This window comes from Sinocyclocheilus grahami, unplaced genomic scaffold (genome assembly GCF_001515645.1).
Source record: "Sinocyclocheilus grahami isolate Dianchi unplaced genomic scaffold, SAMN03320097.WGS_v1.1 scaffold22.1, whole genome shotgun sequence".
Taxonomy (NCBI): Eukaryota; Metazoa; Chordata; class Actinopteri; order Cypriniformes; family Cyprinidae; genus Sinocyclocheilus; species Sinocyclocheilus grahami.
The window spans coordinates 2,707,304-2,731,733 of NW_015505201.1; the positions used below are offsets into that span (position 1 = coordinate 2,707,304).

Sequence of the window (24,430 nt, forward strand, 5' to 3'; positions counted from 1 at the left end):
TTAATAAAAAAAAATCATGCAAATAAATTGATAGAAAGAAAAAAGGAGGAGAAAGAGAGAGAGAGAGAGAGAGAGAGAGAGAGAGAGAGAGAGAGAGAGAGAGAATGCATCCATTTAAAAATAAGAGACTATAAACCTTTCAGCACCAAGGACAGCGACATAATTGAAGGCTGTGCCTCAACGCAATGCTGACTCTGATCACACAAACAGCGGCACTTACACCTCTAGTCTTTCTAAATATTCTCACACCTGACTAACGCCTCACTTAAATATGCCTCATGCCTTCAGGTAAACAAACACAGGGATTCATGACTCTTAGAGAAAGCTATAAGCGCATTTACACCACCTGACCAAACCATGCATCGCTCCACAGTCTATTTGTGCATTTATTTCCCAGTGCTTTCATATGAAATCACAGTTTCCATTCTGTCGTCAATGTCAAAAGAGAAAAAAGATCATAAAGTGTGTTTGATTGTTATGAGAAAACAACACATGGCGTCAGATTGCGCTTGAAATAGCTCCAGCTTATTGCCCCAGCTAATTATACAAACCCCCTCCGACATACTGAGCCCTCTCACTGTTTTCCAAAGCAAAGGATGAATTCTAACACAATTAGTTACAACGTTAACGAGTGTTAAAGTGTGACAGCCCGTCTGAAGGGGCAAATAATGGCGTGCGCCTCATTGCAATTAACATCAACGACCAGTTTGGTGCCACTCAAATGTTCAGTTTTCAACACATCAGACTAATGGACTATAAATGCATGAGTACGTGAAATAACATGCATGCATTTGCAACAGTTGAATATAAAACGATAACCAAACAAGCCAATTTATTCAAGTGCCAATTGCACAGACATACAGCAAATGCATTTTCCCTTTGGCTCAGAGAATCCAATGCACTCGCACACAAACAACAGCATCAACAAACAGCATCCACCGGAGTGCTAGGACTGGTACTCACCCGTGGCAGAGGGCGACCTGTTCAGTGCCATCTTCATGTTCCCGGTGATATGGTGGACAATCCGCTCGCGGCCCCGCGCAGCTTAATGCGCTCGTGCTGCTGCCGTTAATTCCGTGGAGCGCTCGAGACGCTCAAACTTCCCCCCAGGGGTCAAGTAAGGTCCTTTTAAGGTCACCTTGAATATCACCCTTTGACCCGTTATTGTTTTAACTGTGAAAATAATTTACTTTAAAAGAGAGAAAAAAATTATTGGTACTTAAAACACTTGACTTTTTTTTAAATCTGACAGCTCCTTGGTTCATATGGCTCTCTGTGGTATAGGCTAGCAGGTGCACAATTCTAACGTCATCCATGTATTACTCGCCTACTATTATTCAAATACTGCATATTCAGGCATGCTACATGTTTTATGTACTGCTTTTTGCACACTATATACTATAGAACACGTGGGAACCTACTTGTGGCATAAAGTCGTCTTCATGCACCCTTTATGAATATGCATATGCAAATATTTTTTGAACGATGTAGAGCAGGGGTGTGAAACTCATTTTCAATGAGGGCCGCTTCAACCTTATGGCTGCCATCAAAGGGCCGGTTGTAACTGTAAGACTGTACAAATGTTATTATTCCTTAACATATTGTTAAATATATGTCTCTTTATTTTATTATTACTTAAGTTACAAATATTGCATATACATTTGCATAGATGTAAAAAATATATGTAATTGCTCTGTGTTATTTGAACATAAATCCTTTTAATTTATCAGGTTAAGAAATCCAAATTACTCTATAAATCAAAGTAAATAATAAAGACAAGTATCATCAAACACAAGTCATTACATTAACTTTGTTAAAAACTTTTTTGTTACATTTATGGCGCAACAAATAATTGTGAGCTGCTAAGAACGTGTGACAGATATGGCATTTAACAAAACAAATGAGCCCAGTCTCATGAAAATGCGTATCAATAGCACGATTTTCTGTTTCTATTTGGCATGCGACTTATTTGCAGAAATTGACTTTGGCGTGCATATGATACGCAATCAATGCCTGTAGTAGAAAAAAAAGAAGTGGTGGTACTCAACCCCACCCCCCCACCCAAAAATAAATAAATACAAACTAAAGTACTAAAAATAGCACTTTTTAATTTTCTAAATTCGCAATGAATGTATATAGTGCCACAATAAATAAATACATTAATAAATTAATAATTGTTTGCAATTCAATTCACATTTATTTGCATATTTGTATACATGGTACACTGTTGTGAAGCAGCTTCACAGAAAATGAACATTTCAGAATCAGAATCAGAATTAGCTTTATAGCTTTATTGTGCGCAAACACACTAGGAATTTGTTTTTTTTTACCAGGTGCTCCTGTTACATACATGCATACAAACATACATACATACATACATACACATCTGACATGAGAACAGAAAAAAACATTTAAATAGTAAGACTTAACAAAAAATAATGTGTATGAATCTGGAACAGTAGATTTATGTATAGATTTGTGCATTTGTACTCTATATAGAGCTGTATAAATAAGATATATCCATATGTATTTACATGATACTTGAGAAAAATGTCATTACATTTAGTAGTTTAAAGCACTTTTAATAAAAAAAATTGCACAAGTCAATCTGCGATACCAAACAGGAATACAAGGGGACGCCAAAAGACCACTAAATGAGCTACCTTGACCTGACTGATCCAGAATTACTAAACCACTGACAACTGCATAAACTAAAACACCTTCAGCCAGCATCCAGAATAAAACACTTGTGCTTTTAAGCCAAATAGCTTGCTGATTTTCTTTTTACTTAAGTCTGTACGTGAGTACTATTATCTCCACCATCTCTGATGACATCGGCCGTGTTTTCTCTGCATTAGTGCTGTTTTAAACTATACTGTTTGAATGCATTCGTTTACTGGATCCTTAGACTTTCCAGCAGTTTACCGGTTGATCTGATCGCAAAAAAACTGCTTCTTTTCATTTTTGTAATGTATTGTTTTCTTTAAAATTTACTGATTTAAATTAGCAATTAATATTTTATTACTCTATGCTAGGGTGACCACCTGGCTATAGATCTGTTGCAGGACAGTAGATGTGATTTTACGGGACAATGCGGGACATGTGCGAAACAGATACGTTTATTACTGTTATGCTATGTAAATACTGATTTACATTCTTTGGCATATCCGCAGAACACTCAGGCATTTGATGCGCTCTTGCATAGGCTATATAATTGAGTTTGAGTTTGACACATGTGCTGTAGAGGAATACGGAATATAGCGCATGAGTCGTATGGACTACTTTTATGACACGTATGATGCTTTATTGTCTCTTTTAGAGCTTGGCAGCCCTGGTCACCTTTTACATTCATTGTATGGGAAAGAGAACCTTGAAATACAGTTACATTGTGTTTATGGAAGAAATTCATATGGTGTTGAAAGACATGAGGGTGAGTAAATGATGACAGAAGTTTCATTTTTGGTGAACTATTGCTATATGCATTATATAATGAAACAATATTGAATAATTGTATTAATGAAATATAACTAAATGTCATTATACATTTTAATAGTGAATCCATTGTCTATAAAGATAAAGTTATGATATACTAAAGGCTGTTGACATTTAAACTGGGTCAGTAATTGTCCCTATTTATCTTATTCTTTTTTATGTCCAAACTCATTTGTAGCCTATTGTCTGCTTGGATAAACTTGGAGTTATGTGCTTTGTTTAAGAGCACACTGACATTTTCTTGGGTCATATCTTTACAGAACTGAACCTGCTACGTGTTAGCAGCTCAGAGACTTAACCATTAAACAACCACTACCTTAGCAACACTCACTTATGCGTATTTTACATTGCTTAATCAGTTCATTTAAGAGAGAACATTAAATGGTTGTAAATGAGAAAACTAAAGCAATCATTTAGCCAACAATTTGAGCGATCTGATCACTAATAGTGTATTAAATCCCATCAGAGAATGCATGGACTAGTCATGCACTTTCATAATTACCTTCAAAACACATCATAATAATGCAGTGACTCGCCATGTTTAATGAACATACTTTCCGACATGATTTCCAGATGATTGTACAGTTATTATTAAGGTCATGGCAGCTGGAATTGAGATTAATCCTTTTCTGCACACAACAAGTTATTCGTGTTATCATTTAGTTACAAACCCGAAGCATTTTAATCAAATATTATTTGAACCCTGTTGGAAGTGATAATGTCATAGAACCACAGATGTGTGGAAATATGCAGAAATGTCATAAATGTAGTGTTTGTTCTTGATCCCTCTGCAGAAGCTTCACGGACCCCCCAGGGGTCAAGTAAGGTCCTTTTAAGGTCACCTTGAATATCACCCTTTGACCCGTTATTGTTTTAACTGTGAAAATAATTTACTTTAAAAGAGAAAAAAAATTATTGGTACTTAAAACACTTGACTTTTTTTTAAATCTGACAGCTCCTTGGTTCATATGGCTCTCTGTGGTATAGGCTAGCAGGTGCAGAATTCTAACGTCATCCATGTATTACTCGCCTACTATTATTCAAATACTGCATATTCAGGCATGCTACATGTTTTATGTACTGCTTTTTGCACACTATATACTATAGAACACGTGGGAACCTACTTGTGGCATAAAGTCGTCTTCATGCACCCTATATGAATATGCATATGCAAATATTTTTTGAACGATGTAGAGCAGGGGTATGAAACTCATTTTCAATGAGGGCCGCTTCAACCTTATGGCTGCCATCAAAGGGCCGGTTGTAACTGTAAGACTGTACAAATGTTATTATTCCTTAACATATTGTTAAATATCTGTCTCTTTATTTTATTATTACTTAAGTTACAAATATTGCATATACATTTGCATAGATGTAAAAATATATGTAATTGCTCTGTGTTATTTGAACATAAATCCTTTTAATTTATCAGGTTAAGAAATCCAAATTACTCTATAAATCAAAGTAAATAATAAAGACAAGTATCATCAAACACAAGTCATTACATTAACTTTGTTAAAAACTTTTTTGTTACATTTATGGCGCAACAAATAATTGTGAGCTGCTAAGAACGTGTGACAGATATGGCATTTAACAAAATAATGAGCCCAGTCTCATGAAAATGCGTATCAATAGCACGATTTTCTGTATCTATTTGGCATGCGGCATGCAGAAATTGACTTTGGCGTGCATATGATACGCAATCAATGCCTGTAGTAGAAAAAAAAGAAGTGGTGGTACTCAACCCCACTCCCCCCACCCAAAAATAAATAAATACAAACTAAAGTACTAAAAATAGCACTTTTTAATTTTCTAAATTCGCAATGAATGTATATAGTGCCACAATAAATAAATACATTAATAAATTAATAATTGTTTGCAATTCAATTCACATTTATTTGCATAACACTTTTCATGGTACACTGTTGTGAAGCAGCTTCACAGAAAATGAACATTTCAGAATCAGAATCAGAATTAGCTTTATTCGCCAGGTGTGCGCAAACACACTAGGAATTTGTTTTTTTTTACCAGGTGCTCCTGTTACATACATGCATACAAACATACATACATACATACATACATACACATCTGACATGAGAACAGAAAAAAACATTTAAATAGTAAGACTTAACAAAAAATAATGTGTATGAATCTGGAACAGTAGATTTATGTATAGATTTGTGCATTTGTACTCTATATAGAGCTGTATAAATAAGATATATCCATATGTATTTACATGATACTTGAGAAAAATGTCATTACATTTAGTAGTTTAAAGCACTTTTAATAAAAAAAATTGCACAAGTCAATCTGCGATACCAAACAGGAATACAAGGGGACGCCAAAAGACCACTAAATGAGCTACCTTGACCTGACTGATCCAGAATTACTAAACCACTGACAACTGCATAAACTAAAACACCTTCAGCCAGCATCCAGAATAAAACACTTGTGCTTTTAAGCCAAATAGCTTGCTGATTTTCTTTTTACTTAAGTCTGTACGTGAGTACTATTATCTCCACCATCTCTGATGACATCGGCCGTGTTTTCGTGTTTTCTGTGCTGTTTTAAACTATACTGTTTGAATGCATTCGTTTACTGGATCCTTAGACTTTCCAGCAGTTTACCGGTTTACCGGTTGGCAAAAAAACTGCTTCTTTTCATTTTTGTAATGTATTGTTTTCTTTAAAATTTACTGATTTAAATTAGCAATTAATATTTTATTACTCTATGCTAGGGTGACCACCTGGCTATAGATCTGTTGCAGGACAGTAGATGTGATTTTACGGGACAATGCGGGACATGTGCGAAACAGATACGTTTATTACTGTTATGCTATGTAAATACTGATTTACATTCTTTGGCATATCTGCAGAACACTCAGGCATTTGATGCGCTCTTGCATAGGCTATATAATTGAGTTTGAGTTTGACACATGTGCTGTAGAAGAATACGGAATATAGCGCATGAGTCGTATGGACTACTTTTATGACACGTATGATGCTTTATTGTCTCTTTTAGAGCTTGGCAGCCCTGGTCACCTTTTACATTCATTGTATGGGAAAGAGAACCTTGAAATACAGTTACATTGTGTTTATGGAAGAAATTCATATGGTGTTGAAAGACATGAGGGTGAGTAAATGATGACAGAAGTTTCATTTTTGGTGAACTATTGCTATATGCATTATATAATGAAACAATATTGAATAATTGTATTAATGAAATATAACTAAATGTCATTATACATTTTAATAGTGAATCCATTGTCTATAAAGATAAAGTTATGATATACTAAAGGCTGTTGACATTTAAACTGGGTCAGTAATTGTCCCTATTTATCTTATTCTTTTTTATGTCCAAACTCATTTGTAGCCTATTGTCTGCTTGGATAAACTTGGAGTTATGTGCTTTGTTTAAGAGCACACTGACATTTTCTTGGGTCATATCTTTACAGAACTGAACCTGCTACGTGTTAGCAGCTCAGAGACTTAACCATTAAACAACCACTACCTTAGCAACACTCACTTATGCGTATTTTAAATCAGAATCAGAATTAGCTTTATTCGCCAGGTGTGCGCAAACACACTAGGAATTTGTTTTTTTTTACCAGGTGCTCCTGTTACATACATGCATACAAACATACATACATACATACATACACATCTGACATGAGAACAGAAAAAAACATTTAAATAGTAAGACTTAACAAAAAATAATGTGTATGAATCTGGAACAGTAGATTTATGTATAGATTTGTGCATTTGTACTCTATATAGAGCTGTATAAATAAGATATATCCATATGTATTTACATGATACTTGAGAAAAATGTCATTACATTTAGTAGTTTAAAGCACTTTTAATAAAAAAAATTGCACAAGTCAATCTGCGATACCAAACAGGAATACAAGGGGACGCCAAAAGACCACTAAATGAGCTACCTTGACCTGACTGATCCAGAATTACTAAACCACTGACAACTGCATAAACTAAAACACCTTCAGCCAGCATCCAGAATAAAACACTTGTGCTTTTAAGCCAAATAGCTTGCTGATTTTCTTTTTACTTAAGTCTGTACGTGAGTACTATTATCTCCACCATCTCTGATGACATCGGCCGTGTTTTCTCTGCATTAGTGCTGTTTTAAACTATACTGTTTGAATGCATTCGTTTACTGGATCCTTAGACTTTCCAGCAGTTTACCGGTTGATCTGATCGCAAAAAAACTGCTTCTTTTCATTTTTGTAATGTATTGTTTTCTTTAAAATTTACTGATTTAAATTAGCAATTAATATTTTATTACTCTATGCTAGGGTGACCACCTGGCTATAGATCTGTTGCAGGACAGTAGATGTGATTTTACGGGACAATGCGGGACATGTGCGAAACAGATACGTTTATTACTGTTATGCTATGTAAATACTGATTTACATTCTTTGGCATATCTGCAGAACACTCAGGCATTTGATGCGCTCTTGCATAGGCTATATAATTGAGTTTGAGTTTGACACATGTGCTGTAGAAGAATACGGAATATAGCGCATGAGTCGTATGGACTACTTTTATGACACGTATGATGCTTTATTGTCTCTTTTAGAGCTTGGCAGCCCTGGTCACCTTTTACATTCATTGTATGGGAAAGAGAACCTTGAAATACAGTTACATTGTGTTTATGGAAGAAATTCATATGGTGTTGAAAGACATGAGGGTGAGTAAATGATGACAGAAGTTTCATTTTTGGTGAACTATTGCTATATGCATTATATAATGAAACAATATTGAATAATTGTATTAATGAAATATAACTAAATGTCATTATACATTTTAATAGTGAATCCATTGTCTATAAAGATAAAGTTATGATATACTAAAGGCTGTTGACATTTAAACTGGGTCAGTAATTGTCCCTATTTATCTTATTCTTTTTTATGTCCAAACTCATTTGTAGCCTATTGTCTGCTTGGATAAACTTGGGGTTATGTGCTTTGTTTAAGAGCACACTGACATTTTCTTGGGTCATATTTTCACAGAACTGAACCTGCTATGTGTTAGCAGCTCAGAGACTTAACCATTAAACAACCACTACCTTAGCAACACTCACTTATGCGTATTTTACATTGCTTAATCAGTCAGTTCATTTAAGAGAGAACATTAAATGGTTGTAAATGAGAAAAATAAAGCAATAATTTAGCCAACAATTTGAGCGATCTGATCACTAATAGTGTATTAAATCCCATCAGAGAATGCATGGACTAGTCATGCACTTTCATAATTACCTTCAAAACACATCATAATAATGCAGTGACTCGCCATGTTTAATGAACATACTTTCCGACATGATTTCCAGATGATTGTACAGTTATTATTAAGGTCATGGCAGCTGGAATTGAGATTAATCCTTTTCTGCACACAACAAGTTATTCGTGTTATCATTTAGTTACAAACCCGAAGCATTTTAATCAAATATTATTTGAACCCTGTTGGAAGTGATAATGTCATAGAACCACAGATTGATGTGCCTATTTTTGATGTGCAAAATTTGGCCAAAATGTGATCATATATCAATATTACTACACAATAACAACAACAACATCTAAAAATAACTAAATAATAAAATAAATATTATTCTTGTAATATTTCACTGTAAAATAAAAAACAGTATTTAAGAAAAAATATATAGATTTTATTTTATATTACAACTAGAATTGCAATACTAACATCTGTATCTTAATTTCTTAATTTTCAAATGTTTAAACCATCAAAATTTTATTTTGACGTTAAACAGTGGGGAGCCTCTGATTTGTGTTTAACTGTATTGAACTTAAAGCGTCTCTTTTATTGATGAGCATTTCATAACAAATCTAGGAAGTTAAAGTGGGCGACTCAAACTCTTCTCAAAACTGAAGTTTGTGTTGTACAGCATTTACAGCGAACTGAGCAGCTCTGAGACGCTAAAAAACACCGGACATGTAAATGAACACAGTGACATGCTTCACTCTTTAACACATGTGCATATAGGTCCATATCACAATTTTGGTTTTATTACGATTAATCGTGCAGCCATAGGATGGAGTTTATAAACTGAGCAGGATGTATGAGGAATGGTTTTGGTGGTTGTTCTTACACATCTCACAGCAGGTGTCTCCAATCTGGCTTATTTTACCCTGTGGATAAAGAATACATTGTTTCACTTTCATTATTGTGCGGCACAATAAATGTAGTTTATTAGAAATATAATATGTTTCTGGATCGGTGTTTAAGGTTTGGCAGATTTAGGATTAGGAATAGGGTTTGCCATGCAATCGCAATGTTGTTCTAGGATTAGGAAAGTAAAGTGTGTGTACCCCATGTTCCAGACAGCGTTTGCGGTCACAAACTTGTTGTCACAAGCGTCTCCAGCACCAGTTCTTTATCTTTATTCACACTGCATGTGTGTTTAGTGCAGCCATCTGTACGCATTGCATTTGCCTGAACACACAAATATGTACAGATTTATGACACTATCTATCTGAAAATCAATAGAACATCTGGAGCATCTAAAGCAGGGGTCTCGAACTACTGGCTCACAGCGGAAGATAGTTTCATATGACTCCTCAAGCATTAATAGTTGATTTTTAAATTTAGCCTGCAGATCACTTCACTTTCTGAATTTTAGTTTTCTTCAATGATTGACAAGCAATGGCCTAATATAGACTACTGTTCTTACGTTCGGGGTTGATATAAAATACTTTTCTCACAAAGGCTACCTTTATTTGATCAAACATGCAGTAAAAACAGTAATATAGTGAAATGTTATTACAATTTAAAATAACTGTTTTCTATTTGAATATATTTCAAAATATATTTTATTCCTGTGATGCAAAGCTGAATTTTCAGCTTCATTACTCCAGGTTTGAGTGTCACATGATCCTTCCGAAATCATACTAATATGCTGATTTGCTGAAAGAAACATTTCTGATTATTATTATTTTTTTTTTTTTTTTCAAAATAGAAAGTTCCATATAACAGTGTTTATTTGAAATAGAAATATTTTGTAACATTATAAATGTCTTTACTGTCACTTTTGATAAATTCAATGGGTCCATGTTCAATAAAAGTTATTTATTTTAAATGGTAGTGTATATACTTCATGGGTGCATTTGCAATGTTTGAAACATATGGCTTTTTATTTTCTTGGCCATTAACCATGTTCACTGGCACGTCGAGGTAGTTAGTGGTGAGAGAAGGGTGGATTCAAACCTGCGTCTTCCACACTGACTATTCTGGCTATTGTGACTCATGACTGTGTCTGCACATATTTATTACTTTCAGAGTGACCAGCAGTCCGTCAGGTCGTCGGATGCTACATGCAGTTGCTACACAACGTCCGCAGCAAGCATTAGGTATCGGCTCCAGTGTATATCCCTACAAAACTAAGCACACATATGACTATACTCATACATATAGAGCTGACAGTCCTTTTAGAGGCTGTTTCCATAGAAATGAAGATTCTGTCATCATTTACTTATCCTCATGTCATAATTAATGACGGTCTTTCTCTTTTTATTTTCTTATTCAAAAGGCGTTTGAGAAGCGTTTGGCTTTATGGACGTCAAAACCTGACACATCTAAGTGCAGCATATCCAACATAAAAATGTGAATGAAATTGAAGAGCTGCTTTTTAAAAGTTATGCTCCTTTTATTGCATTTTCATTGCATGCAAAAGCAGCTTGAACGTTTTCAAACATGGGCAAGACATCTGCTTTTGTGCTCTGTGGATGAAAAAGTCATATGGGTTTTAAACGACATGGGCGTGAGTAAATGATGAGAGAATTGTCATGTTTTTGGGGTGAACTACCCCTTTAATAATCTTCAGAGTGAGGGTTTTACCTCTGAGGAGGGGGAGCAGCTCTTCTTCCTGCAAGAGAGCCGATAACTCCTCTTATCTCTCACACACTCACAGTGTGTGCACACATCCACCATCACTCGCTCCAACCTACTCACACACACACACACACACACACACACACACACACACACACACACACACAGAGCAACACACCCCAAAGTCAATCTGTTATGCACCAAGACATCTGCACACGGCACATTAGTATTCTGTATGTTAACTCTACGTCTTTACCGCAATAACAGTTTGATTCAGCACGCAGACATCCATTGCAACTGCAGAAAGAAAAAAAAAGCACATTAGTGTCTAAGATGACAGAGAGCAGCGGTGTACGAGCAGTGTGTGTGCAGGCTCCAAAATTAACACTTCAAACACCAAATGGGATTTGGCGAGTTATAGTTTTTACTACTATTAAAACTCATCAGCTTTAGGCAGAATTTATTTTATTAATGGACATTTTTAAAAAGACTTCTTTAAGGAAAATCTTATAATTCTTTATAAAATATCAAACTGAAAGAGCTCATATAATAGCTATATATTTATATCACTGTATTGTTACATTAACCAATTGTGTATATCTAATTGTTGGCATCTAAATTAAGATTTAGATGATCATGCAACACTTACCTAAAGGAATAGTGATTACGGCAAAGATTTAACTCTTCAGATGAGTTATTTCCTTTTAAGAGTGAATTCCTAATATTTTGCTTTTTTGCCACAAACATGCAAAGAAAATGGCATTGTCGTATTTTAATAAATATTAAAATATTAATTATATTTAATGTTAAAATTTAAAATAGTACAAATAAAAACACAGTTAAAAATATTAAATTGTTAAAAAATATATAAAGTATTGTAAAATATGGATTCATTGCAGGTCATGAAAATATAAGATGTAAATTCGATCAGTTCATTGATCATTGGTACGTGTGACATTAAGTTATTATTCTGTGTTAGTTGTGTGTGTGAAGCTGTTTGTACCGCAGTGGCAGGTCGGGCAGCAGTCTTCTACTGTATTGCACTGGAGCTCTGTGCCCAGTGGACAGGTTGGCGTGTCCATGAGGTGGCAGGATACGTTTGTATGCTGGATGAACACTTCCTCATTGACCTGAACACATTCGCTCCACACACATCTGTCCTGCGGAGACACCCACTGCTCTCCAACCTGCACACACGTGGAGTTAAAGACAATGTCTTTCAGATGTAAAAGGAAAAAGACACTAAATACTCGCCTGTCTCAAACGTCCTCCTTCCACACAGCTGGATTTACGGCAGTGACCGCAGCACTCGCCCTCTGAGTGAGAGTATGTGGTTCCCTGCATACACAAAATCAATGTGAAATCATAAATAAATGTCCCCTGGCTTACTGTGCATGATTCATCACTGCCTGTTATTGTAAGAGAAAACCTATTTGCGCCTTTCATCATAATGTAATAGCTTTTCTTCACTTTTAAATTGTTTCCTCTTGTTTATATGACCAAGGGATGAGGGAAATTAGATTAGATTTGTACATTTACTGAACAAAATACTTTTGCGAGTAGCTGGCCGGGTATTTGGTTGCTACGATGTTCTTGGTGGTTGTCAGGTGGTTAATTACTGACACAATCAAAAAGAGTTCATCATATTTGGTCACTATATGGGAATCAATTTATGTAATAAAATAACCCCTTTTTTTGTAAATCTAAAAAGAAATAATAGCTCACCATCCAACATCCTGCATAATTTGAGGTATTATAAGAGACATTATATATGGAGACGGTCCACTCGTATAGAAAATAATGTGAGAAATTATAACACTTTCTATGTTGCATTGTAATGAAAAGAGCCAGTCGACTTTCTCATAAAAGTATGGACTGTTTGTTTACTCTTGAATCTGCATATGCATTAGCTGGAGCAGACTGAAAAATATAGTTTTTTTGTGTGATTACAAAGCAGCACGATATGATTGTTGCCAGATTTTATTCCTGATTTGAAATATGTTATTTAAGCATAATATTTTTGCTCTTTTCCATTCAGGTTGTTTAGTAAAGTTAAACTTGCATGACTGGAAATAGACCACCAAATTGACTGACTTGCCTTAAAGTCAGCATGAAATTGAAGTTTACCGTGTCTTGTTTTCTAAATGCATGTTATTGTTCTTATTGTGAATGATTCGTACATGAATATTCTTATTTTTTTAAACTTGTTTCTTAATGTCAAATCAAAATAACTCAATCTTCTCATAAAAAAACTTCTCTCTGGTGATGCATGTTGGATTTCTCCAATCATTCATTCCGCTTAAACCCGGTCTCGTTCTTACATATTTATCCCATTTTTGAGTGCAACATCCACATCTCAAAATCCACTAAACAACCGATGGATAGAACCAAGTCCCCACCCTTCATTTTTTTTGTTTTCAAATAATCCATTTCACTTGGATGCATGACACGATATGAAAGAAAATATCTGTCTTTACTTCCATTTCATTGCGAATTTGAATGAAACCACTTTAAATGTTTTTTTGTGCATACGTAAGTGCAGAAAAATGTAATACTTGAAGTTAGGAGTTAGTTCAAATCCCTTATGAAAGTATGCATAATAATGGTGCATGCTTTATGAAAAATCAGTCATAATATCATAGCCTGAAACTGATGAAATCGGATGAATATTCATAAAGTATGTCACAATACAGAATTTAAATGCATTGTAAATGCCACTACATATCATCTTTTAAAGTGACTTGTTGTGATCTTTATAATATATTCAGTGTTCACAAATTAATACGCAGCCCTCTATCTTGAATTAATAAAAAAATGCTGAATTGCCAAAAAGGCCTTATATTATCTAATTTGAGGACGTGGAGTTAAAAAATATTAATAAAAACTTTTGGTAACACATTACTTAAAACCTTTATGTATAATGCATTATAAAGGGTTATTGAATTCTAATTATTCATAATGTGCATTGTAAGACATTATATTTAGTCGTAAATAATAATAAAAAAAATTTTAAAACACAGTGCAACAATAAATTGGTAAGTGTTATAATGTATCAACTGTGGTTACAATTATTCATATTGTACAATACATTATAATGTGTATTACAAGGCATAATTAATGCATTAAAACTACTTTTATAATGCATTATACATAAAGGCTTTTAGTAAAGTGTTACCAAACTTTCCATCATAGTTTTTTTTATGTGCAGGCCGGTCTGTCTGTCTGCTTGCTCCGTGCAGGTGCAGGTTTCACACTTCTCTTCCCACCTGCTGCCCACCTGGTAGACCATAGCGTTCACCATGTCCACCACACACACCTGCACATATAAATAGTCGATTACATGCTGATTGCAGAGTACACTCATTAGGACATGGAGATGCAGCCTTTATGTATAATGCATTATAAAGGGTTATTGAATTCTAATTATTCATAATGTGCATTGTAAGACATTATATTTAGTCGTAAATAATAATAAAAAAAATTTAAAACAGTGCAACAATAAATTGGTAAGTGTTATAAAGTATCAACTGTGGTTACAATTATTCATATTGTACAATACATTATAATGTGTATTACAAGGCATAATTAATGCATTAAAACTACTTTTATAATGCATTATACATAAAGGCTTTTAGTAAAGTGTTACCAAACTTTCCATCATAGTTTTTTTTATGTGCAGGCCGGTCTGTCTGTCTGCTTGCTCCGTGCAGGTGCAGGTTTCACACTTCTCTTCCCACCTGCTGCCCACCTGGTAGACCATAGCGTTCACCATGTCCACCACACACACCTGCACATATAAATAGTCGATTACATGCTGATTGCAGAGTACACTCATTAGGACATGGAGATGCAAGGGCAAGTGAATAACACATGCGCAGCGAGAGCGCAAAAGCGTGCCAACCTTATCGGGCGTGTAGGTGACCTCTATGCAGTCGCAATCATTGGCGGTGGTCTTCGTGATGTAACCCGGGGGGCAGGTGCGAGTGATGTTTTGACAGTCACACACACATATGTATGAATCGCAGCACTCCGACGGTGTGACCAACAGCTTCTTGTATGCAGGGCAGGATGGTTTTGTTGTCACAGGGCACTGATCCTTTTTGCAAACTGAGTGAGGGCGGTGAAAGAGATTGATGTGATTGAAAACCATCTTTGTGAAATTAACAAGAGAGTGTGTGTGTGTGTGTGTGTGTGTGTGTGTGTGTGTGTGCTCTCACCACACTGGTAAACTGGCAGACAATCTCCTGGGTTTGTGAGGACGACACTGAGCCCGTGAGCGTAGTGAGGGGAATCTGACCGCTTACAGTTCGGGTCACACACTATAGACACACACAGTAGATTAACAACACTATAATGTGGTAGAGCTATCAGGTGTATCATATCTGTGAGTATGAGTGGTAAAAGCATCACATATCTAAGGCCCAATGGTTTTCATGTCTCAGAACAGGTGGGTGGAATTGCGGAATCCAGTCATAAAAGTTGAATTTACAGTTAAATTCACATTTAAAGCCCAAAAAGACTGCTATTTAAATATGAAGTCTGCATATTCTGCGTCTCTGTGTGGCACGGTTTTATATACATACAGTACTCAAGCACAAAATATAAAACAGAGAAAAAAATAAAAACTCATAGGGCTCTATTATTGTAAAAATGTCGTACATTATTAAAGTTTTATGAAATCAATTGATTACACATGATTTTGATTATTAAATTAAAAAGAATATTAAAAAGAATCTAGAAAAATCAGAATCCACAGAATTTGGGAAAACATTACATCTTTGTAGGGAACAAAAAATTTAATTTTTGTTAAATCAATTGTTGTTCAATTGTATAAGTTTTCTAATTTCCATTAATTACTGATGGCTAACATTTCGTTTAACCATTAAAAAAAAGTCAGGCGTATGAAATATGTATTTTTAAAATAACAGCTGTCAAATTGATTAATCACGATAAATATACATACATGTACATATTTAAGAAATATATTTAGTATATATTTATATATAATATCACAATTAATTGATTTGACAGTCCATATATGAAGTAGAATGTCCATTATGGATACGTTAAATGTATAAATGCACATTATTTTTGTATTCTCTGTGTTAGATGTGTGTTCTCAGCTCACCACACTCATATTCAGGGCAGCACTTAGGTCCCGTCTTCTCCCGAAGAACCTCACATTGTCCACACTCTGGGGCTGAAGCACAGCAACAGTTGCCATGACAACACACACTGAGAAACCACTTCAAGAAATGGGGCTGTTAATCGTGTAGTGCACGAGAGTGATAGTGAGAGAGAATGTACACACATTGTGTCTTTACCTTTAGCATTGGTGCAAGGCAATGCTGTGCAGTTAATGCGCTGCTGATCCAGACACACACACAGAAGACAGGGGTTTTCCTCAGGATTCCGGCTTTCCATAAACTGAAACACACACACACCAGGATCATGAGACTGACAGAGACTTATTGGTTTTATAAAGTGGTGGCAATAGCAATATCATAAAGGCGTGATGTTTAATAAATGGTAAAATCAATATACTTTGTGGGTTTTCCCATGGTGGTCCACACACTGGCTGCAGGTCTCTTTGCTTGCACACTTATCTCCCATTAACACGGACCCTTCAGGGCAGAAACAGCCTTCTGTGGGAGTGTTCAAGCACACTGATCCATTGTCCTTCATTAAACCATCACCCATCATGTCACCAGGACTGAACTGGCTCCGTCCGCACTGCTCCAAACATCCGGTTCGACACGCAGCGTATTCCATTGAGTCTGAGCATGACATGGCTACGCACAGAAAATACAATGGGAAATTCAAGTGTATTCAAGTAGAACACAAAAGTCTTAATGACATAAAATGCCATTAACAACATTTTTAAGTCTGTTAATGCAACATTGACCAGTTAAAAATGAGAATATACTGTAAGAATGTGGGGAGAGATTTGATTTTGTCCAGAATAAATGTTTGGATATCATGTCATGTGACTTGTGTAATCGCAGAAAGGAAAATTGGAGAAATGGAGGTGGAGAAAGGTCTTACATTTTCATGAGACCTTTAATAATGTACAATGATGAACTGAACACCATAAGGGGATAAATTTAGATGATCTCAAATTCTGATCACTAAATACTCACCTTCATGTTGTTTCAAACATGCTGTTTTTTTCTCCATGAAACACAACATTTATTTTTTTATTTGAAAGGATTATTTTATCTTAAAATGTTTAATTAATTCTTTATTAGTTTTTTATTTTAATTTAAATATATATATATTTAATTTTCTAATTCTATATTTTTTTTTTAATCTAAAGAGCAGTGTTATTGTAAACTAAAACGAAACCATTAATTTTTTTTAGCTAAGATGAAGTACTAAAATTAATAAAACTAAAACAGAAATAAAAATGTAACAATCACAAAACTTTTTAAATTACATAAAAAAATCTATATAAATGAAAATAAAAGCTAATTCAAATTATTAATAAAAACTATATAGTAGTATAGAAATAATACTGATTTAACAGAGATGAAGATTATCAGTGATTAATGACTAAAAATATCGTTAAAAGTCTTTTTTATCACAAAAATCTATGGTATATCTTCAGAAGACTTCTTTTGTAGTACTTGTACAGTATTTTATTGTCCTTTTTGGAGTTTGGTCACTATGAACTGCTGTTGGATGGCAAGATAGCAAATGTATGTCTCTTTTTGTGGTTGTAACAGCAAGGCTTTGAACGACATGAGGGTGATTAAATAATGCCATCATTTTCATTTTGGGGCAACTATTCCATAATACCAGCCACTGTATGCTGTATGATGTATGCTTCCAATTTAACTTTCTTTCAAGCTTGAGACTTCCATTACAGCACACAGATCTGTAGTAACTCCCGTTTGTTCTTTCTCAGGCACGCTGATTAAAGTAGCACAATCTCACTGAACTGAGACACGCAGGGTCCTCGCGGCTTCACTTCATGACTCATTCATCACAGAAGACTCACGGCAGAGGGTGGGCGTCCTCCAGTCCACACACACTCCCCTGCTGACGGCACACGCTGCTGTACGCGGTAACAAGGTCACACACAGCATTAGGCTGGCAGGCCACAGTCCGGCAGATCTGCACATAGTCCTGTGGGGGGGACCAGCACGTGACAGCATCTGAACTCCTCAGAACTCAACACATTTGAGTCCCGGGCCCTCCGTCGGGCCCTCCGTCACCCCCGCGGCACACGACTGAACCTCCTGATGCCGGACACACTTGCCCAGAGCCCATCCCTTCAGATACACGACAGGGTCTGTGGTCACACGGCCATCAGATAACACTAGACCTGTCTGATCATCAGAGCAGGAACCTGAGACAGAGATGGGCAAAGTTATGGACATCACACACATACGCTATGGGTGGTTGGGAAAAATTGTATGGGAGGTTAGGAAAGTGTAAAAAATGGCTCTATTTCGATTCAGGTGTTTCATGGAATGCCACACCCCACAGGATGTTGAATTGGACTTTAAATTAGAATGAAAAACAGAAAAAGAGGATCTGCAGTTCAAAGAAATTCGGCATTTATTAGTTTTTAAATAAATTATTAATTAATTAATTAAAATTAAACATTCGAAGAAACATTTAAATATTAAAATGAATATCTACTGTGTGTGTGTATATATTTTTAACACGTTATATATAATACAGTATTATATATATATATATATATATATATTCAATTATTAAATTCAAATACAATTCTATAACTATTAAGAAATAAATATTTAACGATTTAATTAAAATGTTTATGTGTGTGTGTATGTGTGTGTGTGTATATACATATGAATACATATATACATACACACACACATTCAATTTTTAAATTCAAATATAATTCTATAATTCTAAAGAAACATACATACAATTTAACTATTGAAATAAATAAAAATTTCTATAGGTGGCATTACATAGATTATTATTAGGCCTATATCACTTAATGTTAATATAATTTAATGGAAATACCCCATATGATTATGAATAAATAGACAAATTTGTATTAACAAATGTTAAAAAAAAATTTTTCATTTCACATATCTATATATATGAAATATATATAGATATATATATATCTCTCTCCATCTCTCTCTCTCTCTCTCTCTCTCTCTCTCTCTCTATATATATATATATATATATGAATTTCGTTTCATACCTATTTCATAATTCTTGTGCTGTGTGTTTCAGAGTGAAGTGCAGCACTGTGTTCATTTATACGTGAACAACTCATGATCCAGTGTTTTCAGTGGCTCAGAGTGGCTCAGTTTAAAGTAAAACCATCTCGAACTCCATCCCTGCATCCGCTCTATCTTTGAGTCATTTGTTCTTCTCAAACTCGTGAAGAAAAGTCCTTATAAACTGATTGTGGTTTTTCACCCAAATAAAAGCTTGATGGTTTAACATTTGAAAAGGAAGAAATTAAGACATCCATAAATACTAGTATTGTAATATTAGTTTTACTATAAAATAAAATAATAATTATTATATCTTTTATTTTTCTTAAATGCTTATTTTTTATTTTACAATTAAACATTATGAAAGGATTTTTTTTATTTTGTTTAATATCTATAATAATAATAATCATCATCATTATAATAAAAATAATTATTTTACAGTACAAAATAATTATTATTATTATAGTCATATCGATATATAATCGCAACATTTTTGGCCAAATTGTGCAGCTCTACAAACCTGGAACTTTATAACCCAGAGCTTTATAACATTATAATTTTCAATTTTATAATTTCAGAAATGCCCCAAAAGTTACAGGTCCAGAATGCATGATCCAGTGAAAGAGATTATGGATCCCGAGATTCCAGTGAAAGATGGATTGTTTCTCTGAAAGTCTGCATCAGATCAAGAGGTTAAATGGTAGAAAATCAGCAGCTGATGTTTGTAAAGTGGAGGTCTTTCGTGGGAGTTGATGGAATGATGGGAATTTTGCATCCTACTAAAAACACAGCTCACCTTCCATTCATTCCCTTCATCATCCACACACACTCCAGGAGGACCCGCTGAGGGACATCATCATCATCACCATCGTAATCCAACTGCTATAGTATTGTGTTACGTGTGTGTGAGAGTGTGTATATGCGAGTCTGGTTGAGGGCAGCCATGGCTAGCAGGTACTCTGTGCTGCTGAGCCGGATGATGTTGTCCTGAGTGTGTCGTCCCGTGAGCGCGCTCAGTTCAGTCTGGGCATACTGGTTACCCAGTACAATAGGAAACACTGACACACCTGTATACAACAAAAAAGTTGCTTGTAAGTCATAATGTTATGAGAATAAAATCATAAAAGTAGGAGTTTAAATGCATAAAATTGTGTAAATAAAGTAGATAGTTAAAAAATGTATATTACTGGAAAAAGGATGCAATAGGAGTAGAGCACAGACTAGAGTCGGCAGCTTTATAAATGCAAGAAATGGATGTGGTGCATGTAGTTATATCGTAGTGTAGGATTTACTAACAAAGAAATCCTTGGTCTATTGCTGTATCAACACACTGTCATTAGTATGAGGACAGTGGAGTGGTTATCTATGAAATTGAATTTATTCATGAGAAGGAACAAGACAGACATTCAGGAAATTGCCTCTTTTGTGCAATCTGAAGTAGCAACCGGTGGCTGACTGCACTTCACTTTGATGTTACGTTCCTTATGAATTATTCTCATGACTGTAATCTAATAATGCTATGACTTCATCTCATAATGCTACATGCTTTTAAATATGAAATTACTTGCACCATAGATTTATGGTGGGATTTATTATTTTATTTAAAAAAACATTTACTTGCTAGGTGGCTCTTGGGTTTGTAAGTAAGAGTGGCATCCTGTCGGTTACCACAGAAATTAAATAATTTTGACTTCCACGTCCCTAACTTTACAACTTAAAAATAAATCACATTCCATATATACAGTAAAATTATTTAAACAAAAATACAAGCTGCACAGTTTTGTTTTTAAATCTGGAATATCTTGCCCCATAGACTTTATGCATTATTGTAAAAAGGCTTGTTTTTACAGTCTGATGGGAGTTTAAATTAGAGTGGAAATCAACAATGTACCATATATGATTTCAATAAAGTTACATTTCTGTTGAACCCTGAATATCACTTTAAAGACCACTTAAAAGAGCCCATTGATAAAGCTGTAAAACAATTTCACCCACCAGCGGTCAGAGCCTCGTTTGCTGCCTCTTGCACCGAGTCTATTGACCTGTCAGTCACAACCATAACCACAGCTTTAGGGATGCCCATCCGTCCCCCGCTGGTGGAGGAAACGGCTGTCTGCACAGCCAATCGCAGAGCAGCTCCTGCAGAGACAGAGGAAGGAACGTAGCGTGGCGTATATTTTAACTGTCAGGCTGTACTGTACCTGCTGTGTCTTCGCTGCATATTTACCCAGTCTTGGTGTGTTGTCTGTCTTGCTTTGTAAGGTTTCTATAAGCTTGAGAAGGTTGTCTTCTGTCTGTTCATCTCTCCATGTGACTACAACTGCTGATTTCGCCCCATACACTCTCACTGCTACCTGTGTGTCATTGCGACCTGCAACACAGATGAGTACAACTCTAGAAGTAACCATTTAAATGTATACACAAAATAAAAAATCAGTCTTATTGAGACTTACCGATATTTGTGCTCTTTATGAAGGTTCTCACAAACGTTTTCAAGTCTTCAAACTGGTTATCAAAAGAGGCTCTCAGCAGGAACAGCACGTCCATGGGCTTTGAACACGGCACTGATCAATCACACACACACACAGAGAGATAGAAGAACAAAAAAGAAAGCATATGTATTCACTCCTTAAGCATCCATGCATCTTTGCATCCAACAGCTAGAAATGACTAAATTCAAATATCAGCTTGAGCTTTGTATGGGTTACTAGGAAATTGATAAATGGTTGCATAGGTGTTCTAAGTGGTTGCTAGGGTGTTCTGCTAGGATGTGTTCCTGTTGTCTCCTCTCTACCAGGATTGGTTCAAGGCTTAATGAGAGACTGCTGGTGGGTGGACCAGAGACGAGACCTGTACTATAAATTCCCCCGGATCTCACTGGAGGGCGCTCTCACTCTTGCTGCTCGCTATGATCATTGCTCTGTATGTCTCTCTTTGATTGCTCTGGTGTTAAAACTGTGTGTTAAGTTGTAGTGAAAATGCTGTGAGATCTCAAGTCTATATTCTAACGGAGTGCTGTTAGCTCCATGTGTTGTGAGAGCCTTATGTCTTTAACTTCAATGTTTCACTGTTCATGTTTGTAAGCCACATGTGAGGCTGTAGGGGGTGAGTGCCTTATTTGTTTTTATAGGCCACTTGGCCATTATCCTTTTCTCCTGTTTTGGGGTAGACAAGGAGTGAGGTTAGATCTGTTGTATTTTGGTTTCTTTATTTTGATTCCCAGGGAAGTTAGTTTCTTTATGGGAAGTTCGAGTGTTGTTTGTTTATTGTTTTGGCATTTGCTCACCCCTGATAATTTACCTCAGTTTCTTTAATTTGTTTATTTCTTTGTGGTGATATTGTTTGTACTCTCCAAAACTGCTACCGCACAAAATTGATCAAAGAGAATTAAAATGAGTACTTTAACAGCCATTCATTGTTGTGTCGTTTATGTTGCGGTCCTGACCTAGACCAGGGTCGTAACATAAATTGGGGGCTCGTTCGGCCGGTTGTTCTTCACGGATGGTCTAAATAGGGCGTTCGTCTGTTGCAGATAACATAAATTAGGGACTCGTTTGGAGCAGGTAATACATTGTGGAGGTTTATTTGGGCGTCTCAGTGAAGGGTAAGATGACTTGGAGATTTGTTTATGGCTTGTTAATGAAGGTACCATATGTTGCGGATTCATTCAGTACGTATCAATGAAGGTATTTGGCGGAATTAACCATGCATTTGTTTGCCTGGTAATTGTCTTTTGGTGCGGGACGAAGTTACGGTCAAATATGGAATTTGATTTAACGTTGTTTACGTTATCTCCTACTACGGAGGTCTTTAACAAGTGTCGTAAGGCTGATTTGTTGCAGATTGCGGATTTCTTTAATTTTTCTGTTCCTAGGGAGGGGCCAAAACAGGTAGTTAAAGAGAAGTTGTATAACAAGTTGGTAGAGGCTGGAATTTTGCCGGATGAATCTGTGGAAGGGTTACCACGGAAGAGTGTTGAAGCTGAGGTAGGTGAGGAAACGTTTTCTTTTCCTAACATCAATCCTAGTCATCCTCGTTTTGATCCTATGTTAGCGATTTAAGTTGAAGGAGTTGGATCTGCAGTTAAAGAAACAGGATTATGATGCGCAGCTGCTTCACTTTCGAACTTTGGAGTTACAGGCTGATAGTAAGTTTAAATTACGTAGACTGGAATTACAAGCCAAAGAGCAATTTAATGCACCTGTGCCTATGCCTAGGTCTAGACCTCCATCTCCTCGTTCGCCAGTGAATGCGTCAGTTTCAGCTGTATCGGAGCAAAGTCCGCCACATGCTACTTTGTCTGTTGGTGAGTCTGTAACCAGTCTTGATGTGAGTAAATATGTCACACTTGCACCTCATTTTAGAGAGACTGAGATAGATTCTTTCTTCGTCGCTTTTGAGCGTATTGCAGCTACCTTGCATTGGCCGAAAGAGTTGTGGTCGTTGCTTCTGCAGTGCAAGTTAGTGGGTAAAGCTCAGGAAGTGTGTACAGCTTTACCTATCGAGCAAAGTCTGGACTATGATATTGTCAAAGCTGCGGTGTTGCGAGCGTACAAATTAGTACCTGAAGCTTATCGTCAGAGATTCCGAAAACATCAGAAAATAGCCAGTGAAACATTTAGTGAGTTTGTTCGTGAGAAAACTATGTTGTTTGATTAAATGGTGTACAGCAAGCAGAGTTACCACGTTTGAGCAGTTAAGAGAACTTTTATTGTTGGAGGATTTTAAAAGTTGTGTTTCGGAGGATATTGTTGTATATCTAAATGAGCAAAAGGTATTGTCCGTGCCGAAAGCCGTTGTTTTGGCAGATGAATTTGTGCTCACGCACAAAACTGTTTTTACTCCGTCTGTGTGTAGAGAGAAAAA

General features: G+C 35.7%; 2 protein-coding genes across 2 annotated transcripts in view; both read right to left on the reverse strand.

Annotated features, from left to right (window-relative positions):
- The window catches only part of ano2a (anoctamin 2a), a 29,503-nt gene extending 28,405 nt beyond the window's left edge, over positions 1-1,098 (reverse strand). The window contains exon 1 of the mRNA XM_016243557.1: positions 964-1,098. Within this exon, the coding sequence (XP_016099043.1) occupies positions 964-1,000 (37 nt within the window). The 5' untranslated portion in view covers positions 1,001-1,098. The remainder of the gene's footprint in view (positions 1-963) is intronic.
- Positions 1,099-9,565: 8,467 nt separating this feature from the next.
- The window catches only part of vwf (von Willebrand factor), a 32,591-nt gene continuing 17,726 nt past the window's right edge, over positions 9,566-24,430 (reverse strand). Inside the window, 22 exon segments of the mRNA XM_071582315.1 lie at positions 9,566-9,655; positions 9,836-9,866; positions 9,868-9,959; positions 10,797-10,895; positions 11,361-11,466; positions 11,603-11,651; positions 12,358-12,541; positions 12,609-12,692; positions 15,031-15,141; positions 15,256-15,461; positions 15,572-15,673; positions 16,483-16,554; positions 16,679-16,781; positions 16,899-17,146; positions 18,355-18,391; positions 18,393-18,491; positions 18,493-18,540; positions 18,542-18,705; positions 20,464-20,631; positions 21,560-21,703; positions 21,792-21,935; positions 22,018-22,128. Coding sequence (XP_071438416.1) covers positions 9,566-9,655; positions 9,836-9,866; positions 9,868-9,959; positions 10,797-10,895; positions 11,361-11,466; positions 11,603-11,651; positions 12,358-12,541; positions 12,609-12,692; positions 15,031-15,141; positions 15,256-15,461; positions 15,572-15,673; positions 16,483-16,554; positions 16,679-16,781; positions 16,899-17,146; positions 18,355-18,391; positions 18,393-18,491; positions 18,493-18,540; positions 18,542-18,705; positions 20,464-20,631; positions 21,560-21,703; positions 21,792-21,935; positions 22,018-22,128 — 2,492 coding nt within the window.